This window comes from Aricia agestis, chromosome Z, assembly GCF_905147365.1.
Source record: "Aricia agestis chromosome Z, ilAriAges1.1, whole genome shotgun sequence".
Lineage (NCBI taxonomy): Eukaryota > Metazoa > Arthropoda > Insecta > Lepidoptera > Lycaenidae > Aricia > Aricia agestis.
Genome location: NC_056428.1, coordinates 12,013,748 through 12,029,615, shown reverse-complemented (window position 1 = coordinate 12,029,615; position 15,868 = coordinate 12,013,748). Strand labels below are relative to the sequence as shown.

Here is a 15,868-nt window from a genome sequence, read left to right as displayed (position 1 = left end):
TAATTTTAATCTTGAAATGCTCGTAAAAGTTCAGGTTTACATTAGGACGAAAGTTATACGAAGTTCACCGGGTCATCTATAACAGCGGTCCGCAACTCTGGGGTCGCGACCCCATGTGGGGTCGCGGAAGATAATTATGGGGTCGCAAAAAAAGTCAACAGGGTCCTGTACTTATCGAATTTCATTTACGACGAAGTTACCTGAACCAACCTTTGCACTTATTTTTTTTCTGGGGTCGCCCATAACTCTTTTTTTTTCTGTTCTTCCGTAAAGTGTACCACAAAATGTACAGGTTGTGGGATATACTGGGGCTCGCTTCGCTCGCCTTTTTAACCGCGTTCTGTTTTTGAAAGCTCATTTTAAAATTCATCCCATTGCATCCACGCGTCACGTTGCAATGTGAATTGACACTAACTTATATACAACGTCAGGTATCTAAGCATTCACAAGATGCTGCGATCGATCAACGATATTATCCAACTTTAAGACGCTTTAAGGCCTCATATCTCAACTCGTAAGCAACTTACAGCCAGAAAGTGAGTGGGCAGAAACTGAGAAATCTAAAAAGCTAGTTATCGCTTTTGTAATATCAAAAGTTGTCTTTCTTGTTTTTTTATTAGGACTATTAGCACAGTCTATAAAATCATATGGCTCGATTTATATGCTTCCGCGCGAACGAGCGGTTTGGCCACTACACAGTGAGATCACAAGCAATTGTATGTAAATAGCGGCGTGACCGCGTGGCTATTTTAATAAATCATTACATACAATTGCCTGTGATATCGCGACGTAATAGCTAAACCGCTCGTTCGCGCGGACGCATATAAATCGAGCCTACAAGACGGTTTTATAGACTGCTATTAACATGATGTTCATTATTACTATAAAAGTCACGGTGTCCATATTATTAATTAGCAATTGAAGCTATCATCATTGTTTAAATAGTACCTGAGAGAGAGTACTCTAAACAGCACATGCATTTATATTAAACTAAATATCACTACTCTTTGGACATTTTTCGTTGGTTTGTGCATTCATTTACAACACAATATCCGAATTGAGCAGATTACAACTTTACTTGTAAGCTTTATTATGTACCATCTACAAAACTCCAATTTTCCAGCTAGGATTTACATATTGCTTGCGAGTCTTGCGACCGAAGTATAAATCGTTTGACATTTTTTCTGATGATAATTAAAACTTCTACTACGTTTATTGAAACGTACGTTTATGTAACGTACGTTTATGTAACGTACGTTTATATTAAAATATGGAAGTGGATTGCCACTTCCATCTTTTAATATAAACTGTTACTTGACCAAAATAGATGTGGGTTTTATTTCTGTAGTACGTAAATAAATGACATTTTTTTACGTACTACAGAAATCCCACACAAAACTGCGAATTCGTGCGAATTCGCATCGCAATGTCATTTTTATTATAAGTTTTCTCGCAGAAATTTGTGACGCGATGCGAATTCGCAGTTATGTGTGGGAACCCTCAAATTGATGACAAAACTGCCAAAGGGATATTTATATTGACTCCAGGTCTCTATTCAGACTCCGGTTTTTACATAACCATTATTTTAAAAATGTCTCGGAGAAACTAGTGTTCTTCGCGTTCGCAATAATTGAAGACATAATATTTTCATACTATCATATTATAGTATACTAGAACTTTCATAATATCAATTGTACTAGAATGTTACGACCATTTCTCCATCACATTATAAAAATATCTGCCTAAACCTGAACCAGCCAGGTCACAATACAAAACCTAGATTAACTTGTCCCCACCATACTATGTCACTATCATAGTGAAAATGTTAATTCTACTTCTATAACTACTATATTATAGGAGTGCCAAAAAGTTTAAGAAGTAATTTGCGTAAGATGGCATTTTAACTTTCCCATTCAAAAGATATCATGCACACGATGTAAGGTAAGTCAGTCGTGTTTGCCTCATTTTTTGTTGCGCAAATCTTTTATTACGCATGTCAAAATCATGTCATGTCATGGCAACGCAACTTGACGTGTAATCATTATGAATAACTTGTTCGTGGTTTTGCCATAATATGACATGATTTTGACATGCGCAGTAGAAGATTTCATTTTAAAAGAAAAAGAATAGAAGATTAGCGCGATAAAAAAATGAGACGAATACGACTCATATTTTTGTGACAAGATACTAATAATTATGTTATTAACATAATATCAAAATTACATATTTTAATTTTGCATTTTGCAAAATCAGCCAAAGCCTTTTTTCAATTTGAGACTGTGTTTATGGCGTCGAAAATTTTTGATAACGCCACTATAATATCAAAATGAGCGGTGTTGTTTTACAGGCGCCTTATAATCATATGAAACAGCTAGGGCAAGAATGGGTACCTAATGTTTAGAATATTATAACTCTTGTCAAAAACCAGCTATGATTATGTAAGCCTACGGTACCTTCTGCCCTATAATCCCATAAAAAATTAACAACAAATAAGATTGGCGAAGAACACGAGGCGTTTTCTAACACGCGTTTTTCCAACTCCCTTTTGTAACCAAAAAGCGCTCCTGCGTACACTTTGTAATGCAGTTTCGCGCGCCCCGCGCCGCGAGTGTGGAGCCCGCTTAACAAGTCACGATTCTTAAAATACGTGCTACCAAAGCACGCGTTGACAAACACCGAATGTGTCGCAAGCTTAGCATGATGACCATAGTAAACTTTCAACGAAAGAATAGACGAAATGACAGATTAACTTAATGCATTCTAACCCCGTGTCACTTTATCCCCAACTGTCATTTTATCCCCAAAATCTGTCAGTATATTCTTCCACATTTCTACTAGGCTCATGCTAAGCATGCAGGTATAAACGATAACATATTACGGTGATGTTTAATCACGCTTCGTGTATTGGGCGGAGTGGGTTTGCCGTCGGCTCGCCTGCTACGAACACCGCTGTAGGGCCCGGGACCTGAAAACATTATAAAACGTTATTCTTTTAGAATAAAATTAACCCCTAAAGCCAACTTGCGCCAGTCTGGGTTCTAGTCAATTGTTAAAATATCATTCCTTCTCTTTCGTGTTCTTATATAAGGAACGAGTGAGCATATAACGTAAAATCTAGGCCCAGACTAGCGCAAATGGTCATCAAAGTATTTAAACAATGGACAGTTTAAAACGTTGCTGGGCTTGTCTCAAAGGTTAAAAATGCTAACAGATAAGAACAACAATGTTTTATAAAATATCCATTATGTAAATATTTCAAGGGGTTAAAGAAGGCCGGGTAGTCCCCACGTTCCTTTACACTTTATTTATTTTCAAACACAACTCAAACTACTTAACTATACACAAGGCATATTAAGCAGTTCGTCAACAAACTATACTAGTTTTATTTACTAACTTCGTACATACATTCATAACTTTCTACCAATACACTTCAAACTATAATCTATAGTCCGATAACTGAACAGTTAGAAATTCGTCCATTGACCTATCACTGGTTGTCTGGTGCCTATAATTCACTTCTGCACGCTTGCACACTTATATCGCATATTTTCTGTTGGAAGAAAAAAGCGACATAATATTATTTCTGCGCGAGTAAAGTAAAGGTAGCCTACCAGGTAGTAGTTGGTGAACGGACGAATTTTTCCGACATCCGAGTCCCGACTGTTATCTACCTGTTTACATACTGGTATGGGTAAATACAAAATACATAAGACAGGTACGTTATAAATAGTAATATATTATACCTAAATAGAAAGCAATATTTAAAATACTTGGAAAAACTACCTACGAAGCAAGACACAAAATGTTAGGGCTAAGAACACCTTACTAATAATATCTATACACTATGAATAATATTTAATACTTAAATGTAATAATATCAATATAATATTCCTACAACATAATATTTACAAAGTCATTCAATCATTACATTCCTCATATTCTTTTCTAAAAAGTCTACATTGCTAATTGGAAGTTAAAAAAAACTGTAAAGTTCAAAGTATCTATCGAAGGTTTGCAGGTTGTTGTCGAAATCGAAATCCATTGAAATTCGTTTCAGGCTCAATTTGGTGATTGGCTCCGAGCAGCTGTTACTCGATAGTTAGGCATGTTTCAGACGTGCGGTTGAGACCCGCGGCTGCGTATAAACGCCGCATTTTAGAATTCGTGGTATGAAATGATGTGAGACCTTGCACATTCGTCCGCACCGCACGCGCCGCATTTCGTGTACTATGCGGTGCGTTCGACGCGTACGGCGCTGACAAATGTGCGATTAGTTTTATCCGCACACAAATTATTATGCCTCCTATCTAATTTGGCTCACGGTTTACTGAACAAACTATTACGAATGAGAGAAGAGGCATTCGTCTGTGATTATCCTTATCTATTATCAACCTCGATTGTGCATGCTAGAGACAGCTCATAATCATGAACCATCCAACGTATTTTTTTTGATGTAAGGGCCTTTGCAAAGGCGTATACTTGCAACTGTGCAGTTTGTGAAATAAAAAGAAGAAGTGAGAAGTGGGTGAAGTTATATTACTTCTGACAGGATCTTTATACAGACTCCATAAGGTTCGAAATTCATTGATAAAACTCTTCGAAGGGTCTGTATTTATTTGTATAATTAAAGTAATTTGTAATAACAATTAATAACATATTATACTACACACATATTATCATAACAATTCAAAAACCTTCAAATGCGTCAGACTACAACTAGGTAAGTACTTATATCAAAAACCATTCGAATATAGGTAGGTTACATAAGTACGTCTTATATTCTACATTTAATTCTTTCTTCGAAATTATTTTAATATTCTAAAAAAAAACTTGCAGGACTTAAAAAGCATTCACTTATAGGTAGATGATTAAAAAACGATAAATTGAAGTAGAATTTGTGAAAAATTTAAATAGATTTTTTTATTAATTATTATACTACTTCAGTGCCTTTCGACAAATGAAAAAAAAAGAATGCATAAAAAAGAATTCTTGCAATTGTTTTCTGCAGAATTTAAAATCGCTTCATTTGATTCTGATGCGACAGTGAAAGCCTTGGAGCGATTTCGCGTTTAAACGGCATAAAAGATTAGATGAAACTGTGATAGAATGAAAGCGGTGGCAGAGTTTAATCTGAATAAAAACTATAACAATAGGAATAAATCTGAATAAATGCTGAAGATACAAAAGGAACAGACGATTATGCTAAACAATCTTACGGTTATACAGTTTGTATTTATGGTTTTGAATCAGTCTATACATCACAATAGTACGACAATTGATAAAACTACAAAAATATACATTCACACATTTAAACGCGTTTAAACGTGCGTTGAACGCGTTATAAATGCTGGGTTAGTTTCTGGCTCGATTTATATGCTTCCGCCCGAATGCGCGGCCTGGCGGCTTCACCGTGAGTTGAAAACCAATTCTATCTAAATAACACCGCGTCGCTATTTAAATAAATTGTTACATACATTTGCTTGTGATCTTTCTATACCGCTGTAGCGGCCAAACCGTGCGTGCGCGCAGCGCGCCACGAGAAAAATATGGCAATGAGGGTTGTCAAATTATCATTTGCCACCACAGGGACGGTAGGGTCTTTCGTGTCAAATGTCGTGTGAGACAGACATATAGGTATGCAACAGGCTATATCGTGACATGTGGAAGCTATTTCGTGACATATATGATAGCTTTCTGACACGACAATTGATATCGTAGACCAGGGGTCAACAAATAGTTTCGCTAGGGGTCCGTTTTAACTTTTAAGAAATAAAATAATCTTCGCGGTGCACACATTTAAAAAAATATTTTTTTAAACAGAATATTAATTATTATGTAATTACGGAAATTACTAAGGAAATTTGTATTAATATCAATGAAAAAAGTGACAATTTTGTTGCTACATGTTTATCAGTATGTCGAGACCGAAATTAATTTTTTACGAAGTTCATCTTCGAACATGCTTGGTCCGCACACAATAGGTCGGCGGTCCGGATGCGGTCCGCGGTCCGCCATATGGTGACCCCTGCCAACGGCTACATAGCGCCAAACATCCCTCATAGCCATCGTGCCTTCTATAATTTCACTGTCTGAGTCGGACCTAATCGAAGCTGTATCACCGTTAGATTGTACTCGTAGCAGGATTATAATAAAGCTGTAACCTTGCACGGGCGCGATGGGGGCGGTCACAACGGCTCCCAACTCACTGTGGGGATCACCCACGCGCAGCCTCCCCTTCGAATGAACAAGCAGAATGAATGAATGAAAATGTGGAGCAGTATAAAATAAAAGCACATACAGAACAATAAAATAATATGATCCCATCAAAAACATTTCTTGTAAAATGTTACCGAGACGATCACATATAAGGTTTACCCTGTTAAAAAGATATGTGATCTCATGTAGAGCCAAGCTTCTGAATTTACACGGCTTAAATCTACAGACCCTAACTTAAGCAAATTCTACATACCAGTAAATATGTATGGCTTCGCGGTTTCGCTGCCGTCGCGTATATTTCTATTTCTCTTCGCGAACCTTTACGAAGAGAAATAGAAATATTTCTCTTATATTATAATTATATATGGAATATCAAAGGAAAAAGAATACGGTTTATGTAACACGCAGAAATTAACTTGACACCAGACTACAGAGTGCTTAGTCAATTTCTCATACATACAACCCTTAGCCTGCTGTCATAAAGTTTGTTAAGGATACAGTATCTAGTTAACTTCTGCCTGTTTTTATTATATGTCTCATTATTTATCAGTGTAGAGCGTAGTACATTTCAAGCAATTCGTCGCAATCAAATTTCCCTTTAAGCTTTCTTGGAACTTCAATCTACATAAGTATCCATACTAATATTAAAAATGCGAAAGTGTCTCTGTCTGTCTGTCCGTCTGTCTGTCTGTCCGTCTGTCTGTCTGTCTGTCTGTCTGTCTGTCTGTTACCTCTTCACGCTCAAATCGCTGAACCGATTTTGCTGAAATTTGGCATGGAGATACTTTGAGTCCCGGGAAAGGACATAGGATACTTTTCATCCCGGAAAAATGTACGGTTCTCGCGCGACAACCGAATTTTGGCGCAACAGAGTTGCGGGCATCATCTAGTAAGTATTATTATAATCGGAAGTGTGTTTGTGCGCAAACTCCTCCAAAACGGCTCAACCGATTTTAATGAAATTTTGTATGTACATTCGTTAGGCCTGAGAATAGGTTTTTATCTACTTTTTATATTAATACTAGAAATAATTTATATGACAAAACAACTTTTGCCGGGTCAGCTAGTTATTACTATAAAGTGCTTTATTACGCTCATAACGAATTACTCATATTCCTTTACGTGTCGGAAAAGTAACGGAAAATAAAAATAAAACCCTTAGTAATGTTCATTAATTTGAGCCATATTTCGCGGTACCACGTAAATTAGTTTGCATACAATAACTTTACGAGGAACAAAAATTAGGTTGTGGTCAATGCTCTCTTTATGAGTCTCCTGTCAGTAACCACAATATTATATAGAGTCTATCGATATATCTGTCTGAAAATAATAAAAACTAAGGAAGAAAAATTCAAAACGATTGAAGTATGGGTGTTACGTTTCCCTAGTTTTTATTATTCGTAGTATACAGTAGACCATCTTGATATGTACTTGACTGACCTATCAGCGGCCGTTATTTTCGTGTCATGGAGCATCTTGTCACAGAATTCTCATATTTTCCCAAGGTCTAGACTGTACAAAGTTCAATGACTTACCTAGAAGACTAATTAGACGTTGAATCGATTTTGTCTATATAATATAAAACCTATCTAAGTGTTCTGAATATTTTTTTGGTTCTTTTATTCTACCTAATTTCACTGTGGTAGTATAATTTTCCATTCGTATTATAATAAGCAAAAACATCTAACATAGTAGCAATATACCTTACAGTTTTAATCAATTTGCCGTCTAATAAAACCTTTATTTCAAAGAGGATTGTCCAACACAAATCTAATTTAGTGAGAACCGAATCTCGTGAAGCACAGACATTTGTAAACGATTTAATTGTAAAGTGTAGGCGGCGAATATAAATCGTATTTTCTGCACGTTCTTTATATAGGAGTATAAACTTCTTTTATGGCAGTATAAAAAGAGCGGCTAATAATAGTATGAATTTGAGTAGTATTATAACAAAGTCTGGACCGAAGGAACATTTTACGTAACGTCAATAATGACCTGAGTTAATTTCTTGTGTTAAGAAGGCGACTAATCCAAAATTGTCGATTTTATAAATCATTTTTGTACTTGATAATAAGCCCCGAATTGTTTAATTTTCTCAACACGGATACTACATTATATTTCCGAGAATTCGATCTGAGCGAAAACACGATATCGTAAAATTTTCTCGATAGAAAAAAATCACAAAAATGCATCTAACTTTGACGATTTTTTTCATATATTGCCAAAACCATGCATTAAACTGAGTTAATATTTTTACACATCTAATAAAAGTCTATCGCCGAGGGTTCGACCTAGCGGATTTTTAATATACTTTATATTTTTAAAGATATTTAAGAAAAACCACATTGGAGCTTCACCGCTAAATTTGTCTCACCTCTCAGTCGCCAACAGTCGCGTTCGCGCGCGCCTGAGGAGAGGATATACTTCTTTTTCCTTTACTCCGGATTGATAAATATTTAATCGAAACCATGGGAAACAAACAAAAATTAAATAAACACACTAAAACCAACCATTACAGGAGAAAACGTGGGAAATTATATGAAAGGGCTTATTTGAACGCGCTAATCTCAGGAACTACTGGTCCGATTTAAAATACTCTTTCAGTATTAGATAGCCCATTTGCCGAGAAAGGCTATAGGCTATATTTTATCACGCTAAGACTAATAAGAGCGAAGAAATTGATGAAAATGTGGAAAAAACGGGGTAAATTATATGGAACTGCTTATTATCTTATGAACTATGGAGCAATTTTTATGTTATTTGGCAAACATGAAGAATAGACCACGTGACGGGACATAGGCTATTTTTTAATAAATAATACTTGGGATTTGATCTACTATGCTAACGCGGGCGAAGTCGCGGGCAACAGCTAGTAATATTATATGCAAAATTCACTACTGCGACCATTCGCTTGATAATAAATAATAATAAGAGTATGAACAAAGTTGACGGTACATTTATGTAAGGATTTAGAAGAGTACATAATATACTTACTACATAATATATTATACCTATGATATTGCCGTTTTGTTTGAAAAATGTTCTTTTGAGGGTTCGGTACCCAAAGGGTAAAAACGGGACCCTATTACTAAGACTTCAATGTCTGTCTGTCCGTCTGTCTGTCTCCAGGCTGTATCTCAAGAACGGCTATAGCTAGACATCTAAAATTTTCACAGAATGTATACATCTGTTGCCGCTATAATATAAAAAATACTAAAAACAAAATAAAATAAATATTTAAAGTACAAGAAATCTGATTTTTTGCTTGATATCAATAATTGCTATAGCTATAGGCACTTGAAATGTTTACAAAATCCTTAATTTTATTTGTACTTTAATAATGGATAGTAAAATTAATATTTAGGGGGCTCCCATACAAAAATTAAAATTTTTGGGCTATTTTTAGCTCTATAACGGTATGGAACTCTTCGTACGCGAGTCTGACTCACACTTGGCTGATTATTTCGAACTTACTTATTTCTGTTATTCAAAGTAATCACTCGTGTAATCAATGCACCTTTGCCAACGCAGTGGCAGTGTATGGATGCCCTTCTTGAAAATATCACCAGCTGGACGGCAGACTACACAAAATCTTTGACATTCCCGAACACGTGATTTTACTAGTATATCGAGATGAAATTTGAGCTGGGTTTTTTATCAGCCCCAGCCTCAGAGACGACTTTAGTGATACCATGGCGGGTAACTCCGCCGTTAGTTGACGGATTTGCATAATTCTTTTTATAAGATGTAGTCCGAATTTCGTAACATGTTTAGACCAGGACGAGTCGGCGCATGAGTACCGAAAACTATTCCACCTCAATTTTTTTATGCGATAATTGATGATGCTAAGATAAAAAAAGATTTTGAAATCTCTATTAACTATTGTATATAGAATTTAAAAAATATATAAGTATATTACTTTGTTATTGTTATTTTTTTAATATATTTTTCATTGGTCGAAAGTATTGGGTACTTTCGACCAATGAAAAATATATTAAAAAAATAACAATAACAAAGTGAGGTTTTTCGAACTTTATCGTAAAAGGTCATAGGACAAAAGGAAAGAATATGAAAAAAAATTGTTCGGTTGAAAAATAACAATTCCTTACAATTGTTTAAACAATATTTGTTTAAACAATATGGCACCGGGTTGCGCCCTGGCAACATGCATTTATATCATCAGGAGGGCAATTTGAAGAGGATCGCATAAAAAAATTGAGGTGGAATAGTTTTCGGTACTCATGCGCCGACTCGTGCTAGTCTAGTTAAGAAAAGTGGTGATCTGATGCAATTCATGAAAAATCGAGGGGAGCTAAAAGGAGAAAACTAGCTGACCCGGAAAACATTGTTTTGGCAATTATTATTTTTTATAGTATCAATATAAAAAGTAAATAAAAACCTATTGTCAGGCCTAACGAATGTACATAGCATTATAATCGGTTGAACCGTTTTGGATGAGTTCGCGCACAAACACTGTGATCCGAGAATTTTCTATACATATTTGACTAGATGATCCGGCAAACGTCGGTTTGCTACATAAAATATTTTTAGTATCAATAATATATATTTCACAAAAAGCAGATAAAAATTATCCTCAAGCCTAACGAATGTATGTATGAAAAATTTCATTGAATCGGTTGAGCAGTTCGCTTACAAACATTGTGACAGAGAATTTTGTATATTTTAATCTGACAAATGTTAATATATTTTACGCAAATACACACAAAAACTTGGGCATTTTCAAAAAAATGTGTACCCCTGGTTTTTACCTTGTCCCTTGACTTCGCTACAGATTATTTGTAAAAAATTACATACTAACATTTTGTAATTTTAATGTAGGAGCATAAACAAGTTTTCTTTTATTAAAATACATTCACGTTTGTATATAATTTTATTTAGTATGAGATTTATAAGGGTTTTTAAGTACCGAAACCTATTAAATTCACCTGTCCCCTTCCCAGAAGTTGTAACAAAATCTTTAATAACTATTTTTTTTCTTAAAGTAAGTTACTTAAAAAACATATGTTAGATTCTTAAATACTTAATGTATCAATTGAATGTCTTGTTATTGAAAAATCTAACATAATTTAACTACAAATTAATTAAAATTATAATCATGAAAAAACAACCCGGCCGGAATGTTCGGTTTAGTGACCGTTTTTTTTAGTTTTATAAACATACTACAAAAATATTTTCGGCACTAAATGATAGCACTATATTTCATTGTACATCGAGAAACTTCAATTTAAATTTAGTAGTTAAAAATCTGCTACAAGACGCGGACGCAGGTTGGATGGTTCTTCAGGAACGGTTTATTTGTTCAGATAAGTGACCATATTTTGTAAGCATTATTATACTTTCTCCACCTGTTTTTACTGTTGACACGTTGCAAAATTAGTTTAGTATTTAGTATAAAAAATGAAATTGTGATAACTATTATCGGTTATTTACAAACACTTTAAAAGTAAAAGAAAGTAATATTACGTGACTTCCGACTTGTGACTTTTCGTATGGTCACATATAATGGAACGGACAAGTCACAACAGGCGGAAAGCATAAGGCTTAGTTCACATTTTAAATTAATTATTTTTTTATTCACAGATTTTATTAAGAAAATTGGAGATTTTTAAACTGGTACGATTAACGTACAAATATATTTTTTATTACTTATGTGTTAAGGTGACGCCGCGTTAAAGTAAAAAACCGTTTTGGATATGTTTTAGATTGCTAGTTTTCTATGAAAGGCCGGCCCGGCCTCTCACAGAAAACAAGCAATGGAACAGCAAAAAATGGAAAGGGCGTAAGCGACAAAATAGTTTTGTCGCGTAATTTAAAAACCATAAATACATTTCATATAAGCTATGGGCAAATTAAAGTGTATGCTTGAACCAATCCATGTACATTTTTGGAAGCTTAAATCACTCTCCTCTGTAGGGAAAAATAGGAATCCTTTTTTTTTACACAGGTCTATTTGATTGATTATTCTGTGTTATAAAAGTTGACCAATCGTGTTATGCTATGGGTAAATCAAAGACAAAGACATGATAAATACTGCCAATGAACTTTAATTTCTTAGCTTTAGTTATTGCTGAGAAAAATCGATATCGCTACAGCCAAATCATAAAGGCGTCGACTTTACTTAACAATAACAAATATACTATTTAAAATTTAAGTACCTAAAAGTTTTATGTTTTTTAAAAATTTTGATTTTATTTCCACTACTTTTCTATCAGTAAAGTTGAAAATCATTTTGTGTCGTTGATATTTGCAGATTTATAATAACTAGACATCAGATTATATGCATTTGCATACTTGCATATGCAAATGCATATAATGTCACTTTTTAGGCGATAGTGCATATTTTGGCAATTTTTCGTTGATAGTGCATATTTCGGTAGTTTAACTTCCATGGGCATTAAGATTGCAATCGGAAAATGTTGGTAGAAAATTATTATTGGCGTATAATAAATAAATAAAAAGTCTTTATTTCAAGAAATTAAAAATCCTGGATTTTATGAAATTATAAAAATTGGCGCTTTTATTAATGTCACCACCGGAAAAGTCTTCAAAAAAATAATAAATTTTAATATTAAGTGACTTTTGATTGTGCATATTTTGTGCATATTTCGACCATTTTTCGTGCATATTTGCATGGATATTTCGGCACTTTGATCGTGCATATAATCCGATGTCATTAATAACTTAGGAATTCGTAGACATGTGAACACATCTTTATGATTATGAGATGTTCGTCCCTCTAATTATTGAAGTTAAATCTATGAAATCAAAGAATTTTTTACTTTTATAAGTAGTGCAACAATAAAAATGTTTAAATAAAAGGTTTTTGTGTTATAAAAACTCCTTTAAATATGTTAAATATTACTTACTCATGTAAAAAAATGAAAAATAACGTAGTGGTTGGGTCACATAGTCACACTATGGATTAAAAATAATTGCTACTCTTGTTGATCCTTGAAATTATCTAAATTTTTTTTAATAAACAATTAAATATGCATTTCACTAGATTAAATTAACGAAGAAATCCATTTATTGCTGTATTTTTTTGTATTAAATTATATTTTACATTTAGTCGCACAACGGAATCTGTTTCGTCGAAAATTCGATTTTGTTTCAATAATATCAGAATAATATAACGTTTTCAGCGTTCTTTTTAACTTATTCCATTAGTTCAATATTTTTCCTTGTATATGACATTCAAAAAAAGGTAAATAAATGACCTTAAAAAATATAGACATATTTTTGCAAGGGTACACGTTTTTTTGAAAATGCCCACTTACCAAATTCGGACGTGGACGAAAACGTGGCTAGTAGATTATAGATTATATTAAATAAAGTTATAATATTTTTGTAACAACTACAGCAGAATCGATCTAGTAGTGTCAGAGCCTGTTTGATTTCGATAAATAAACATATCATAAAGTATTACTAGTGTTTATGGCAAAAAGTATTAATTTGATTCTCAAAGTACACATAGAAAATGTGACTCGAACTTCTCAAAATTTTATCTGATATATTTAGTTATACTACGTTCGTACTCGTACAAAAAGTGATTACGAGAATAATTACACAAAATAGCCGCGGTGACATTTTGAATGCGTTGGGCGAGTGCGGGGGGTATGAAGTCCGCGGGTGAAAACCGATTTTTTTCTGTCATAGTTTGCCCCCTTAAGTTAATAAAATAGTATACTGTATAATGCTAAGTACAAACATACGGTTTTGCTCGATTGAGCAATAACGTCAAGCAAAACCCGCGGCTCGGACTTTCGTCCACACATTCAGCTACAGCATACTCCATAGGTTTACTCTAAATCGATACATTTAATTCCATCAAGCCGGCTCGATGCGAGCCTTCGAGTGGCTCGATGCGAGCCTTCGAGTGGCTCGATGCGAACCTTCGAGTAGCTCGATGCGAGCCTTCGAGCGGCTCGATGCGAGCCTTCGAGCTGTCAGTTCACACAGTAATTATTACTCGATTTGGAGTAAAACTATCGAGCAATACCGTATGTCAGCATAACGCAAGATTGTGGTCATAATCTCCAATTAGAATTCCCAAATTGAAAGTGCAGCGTTACGTCGCACTAAGATGATCATAATAGTTATTTCTAAACTAGATATAAATTAAGTGGCTTAGCACGTTTGAATGAGTAGTATATTTTGATCCCTCATATAACTTTAGATATAGTATTTCAAGATTTATTTCGTAGTATCCACTAAAAACAATGCGTCACATCATAAGAAGAAGAACGGTTATGCGATTTCAAGTTTCTAAATCTTCTGTTATTTGCGTCGATGTCTGCTTTGCCTTTCTTTGCCGTTCTATAAAAATAGATAGCTATTACACAAATATACACATGTACGACATCATAACTGTGTCGGTGACACAAATCAGTTTCCATTAACCGTACACAGTGTATAACTGTACAATGGTTATTATTACACACTAATTGTACTGTCGCGTGCCTTTAATTATACGCTTTATGAGAAATGTGATTTCTAAATCGCGTGTTTCGCATTCCTAAAACAACTGTATTTGATATTATACAAAATAACGCCTGAAACTCCGTTGCGCCAAAATTTATTTATCGCGTGGGATCCTTTTTAGGGATAAAAAGTATCAATGTCCTTCCTCGGAACTTGAAGTAAGCAAATTTGGTTGCAGTTTGGGCGTAATGAGGTAACAGACAGACAGACAGACACACACACTTTCGCATTTATAATATGAGTATGGATAGATGACATTTTCTACACATGAAGCTGGAAAATAAAAATCCGTAGTGTGAGCGTATGACACACATTTTATGTGACCGTTGAAATATAGTTTCCTATAAAGTTTGAAATGTGTGGAATCACAAACGTCGCTATGAAATGTGAAATAAACCGCTGACGTGTTTATAAAATGGAAAATAGTCCAGTATTCGCCTAATATCATCATCATTCATGGCCGGTTTCTGAGAGTTTTTGGACTGGAACTTACCTATTTGCTAGCGGTTGATTGGCTTACGTAAAAATCTATAAAATATATTCTCAGAAACCGAAGCATACATCTTTTGGTTTACATCAAACAATAAACAAATCAACGTTGTTGAAAATATCTTAAACTAGTCACTAGTGTTTTATTATTTTACTAAAAAAAGTTTTTATTTCTCATTTTCTGCTGTATCATTACAATATCTATCAATAATTAAGTAGTACAAAAAAAAACAGAAGTCCCAATACACTGAAAGTTAATACTCAATTTAAGCACTAACGTTCCCAAACGGTAGACTCAGACAACTTTCTACTCCGACCTGAGTTCACCATTGTGCCAACTTCGGTAAAGCAGTTAGCGAGTCACTCCGTGTAACTTCGCAGATTGCCCATTTCATTGATAGAGGAATTCATTATGGAACAGCTCAAGTTGGAGTTAGTATAGTTGTTATTTGCATGTATCTTCTATTATACATTGATACTATTGTACACAGTAGTTAAATACGCAATACGTCCAAACAATCTGTAAAGTATAGAATAGCCTATCTTTAGAATATATTATGCAGTTCTAACTGTAAGTAAATATTCTCAATTGTTTTATTAGCTCTTACAGGTTAAAACAATACAATTTCACCACAATTTTTTAAGTTACTCTATGTTTGTG

At 34.3% G+C, this 15,868-nt stretch overlaps 1 protein-coding gene across 2 annotated transcripts in view; it reads right to left on the bottom strand.

Moving 5' to 3' along the window:
* Positions 1–378: 378 nt before the first annotated feature.
* LOC121738580 (dual specificity protein phosphatase 22-like) overlaps positions 379–15,868 on the bottom strand; it is a 59,645-nt gene continuing 44,155 nt past the window's right edge. Inside the window, exons 8-9 of one of the 2 annotated variants that reach the window (XM_042130739.1) lie at positions 6,162–6,234; positions 379–2,965 (exon numbers count right to left, since the gene is read on the bottom strand). In XM_042130739.1, the coding sequence (XP_041986673.1) occupies positions 6,186–6,234 (49 nt within the window). In that variant the 3' untranslated portion in view covers positions 379–2,965; positions 6,162–6,185. The remainder of the gene's footprint in view (positions 2,966–6,161; positions 6,235–15,868) is intronic. The other variant, XM_042130740.1, reaches the window with a different exon arrangement.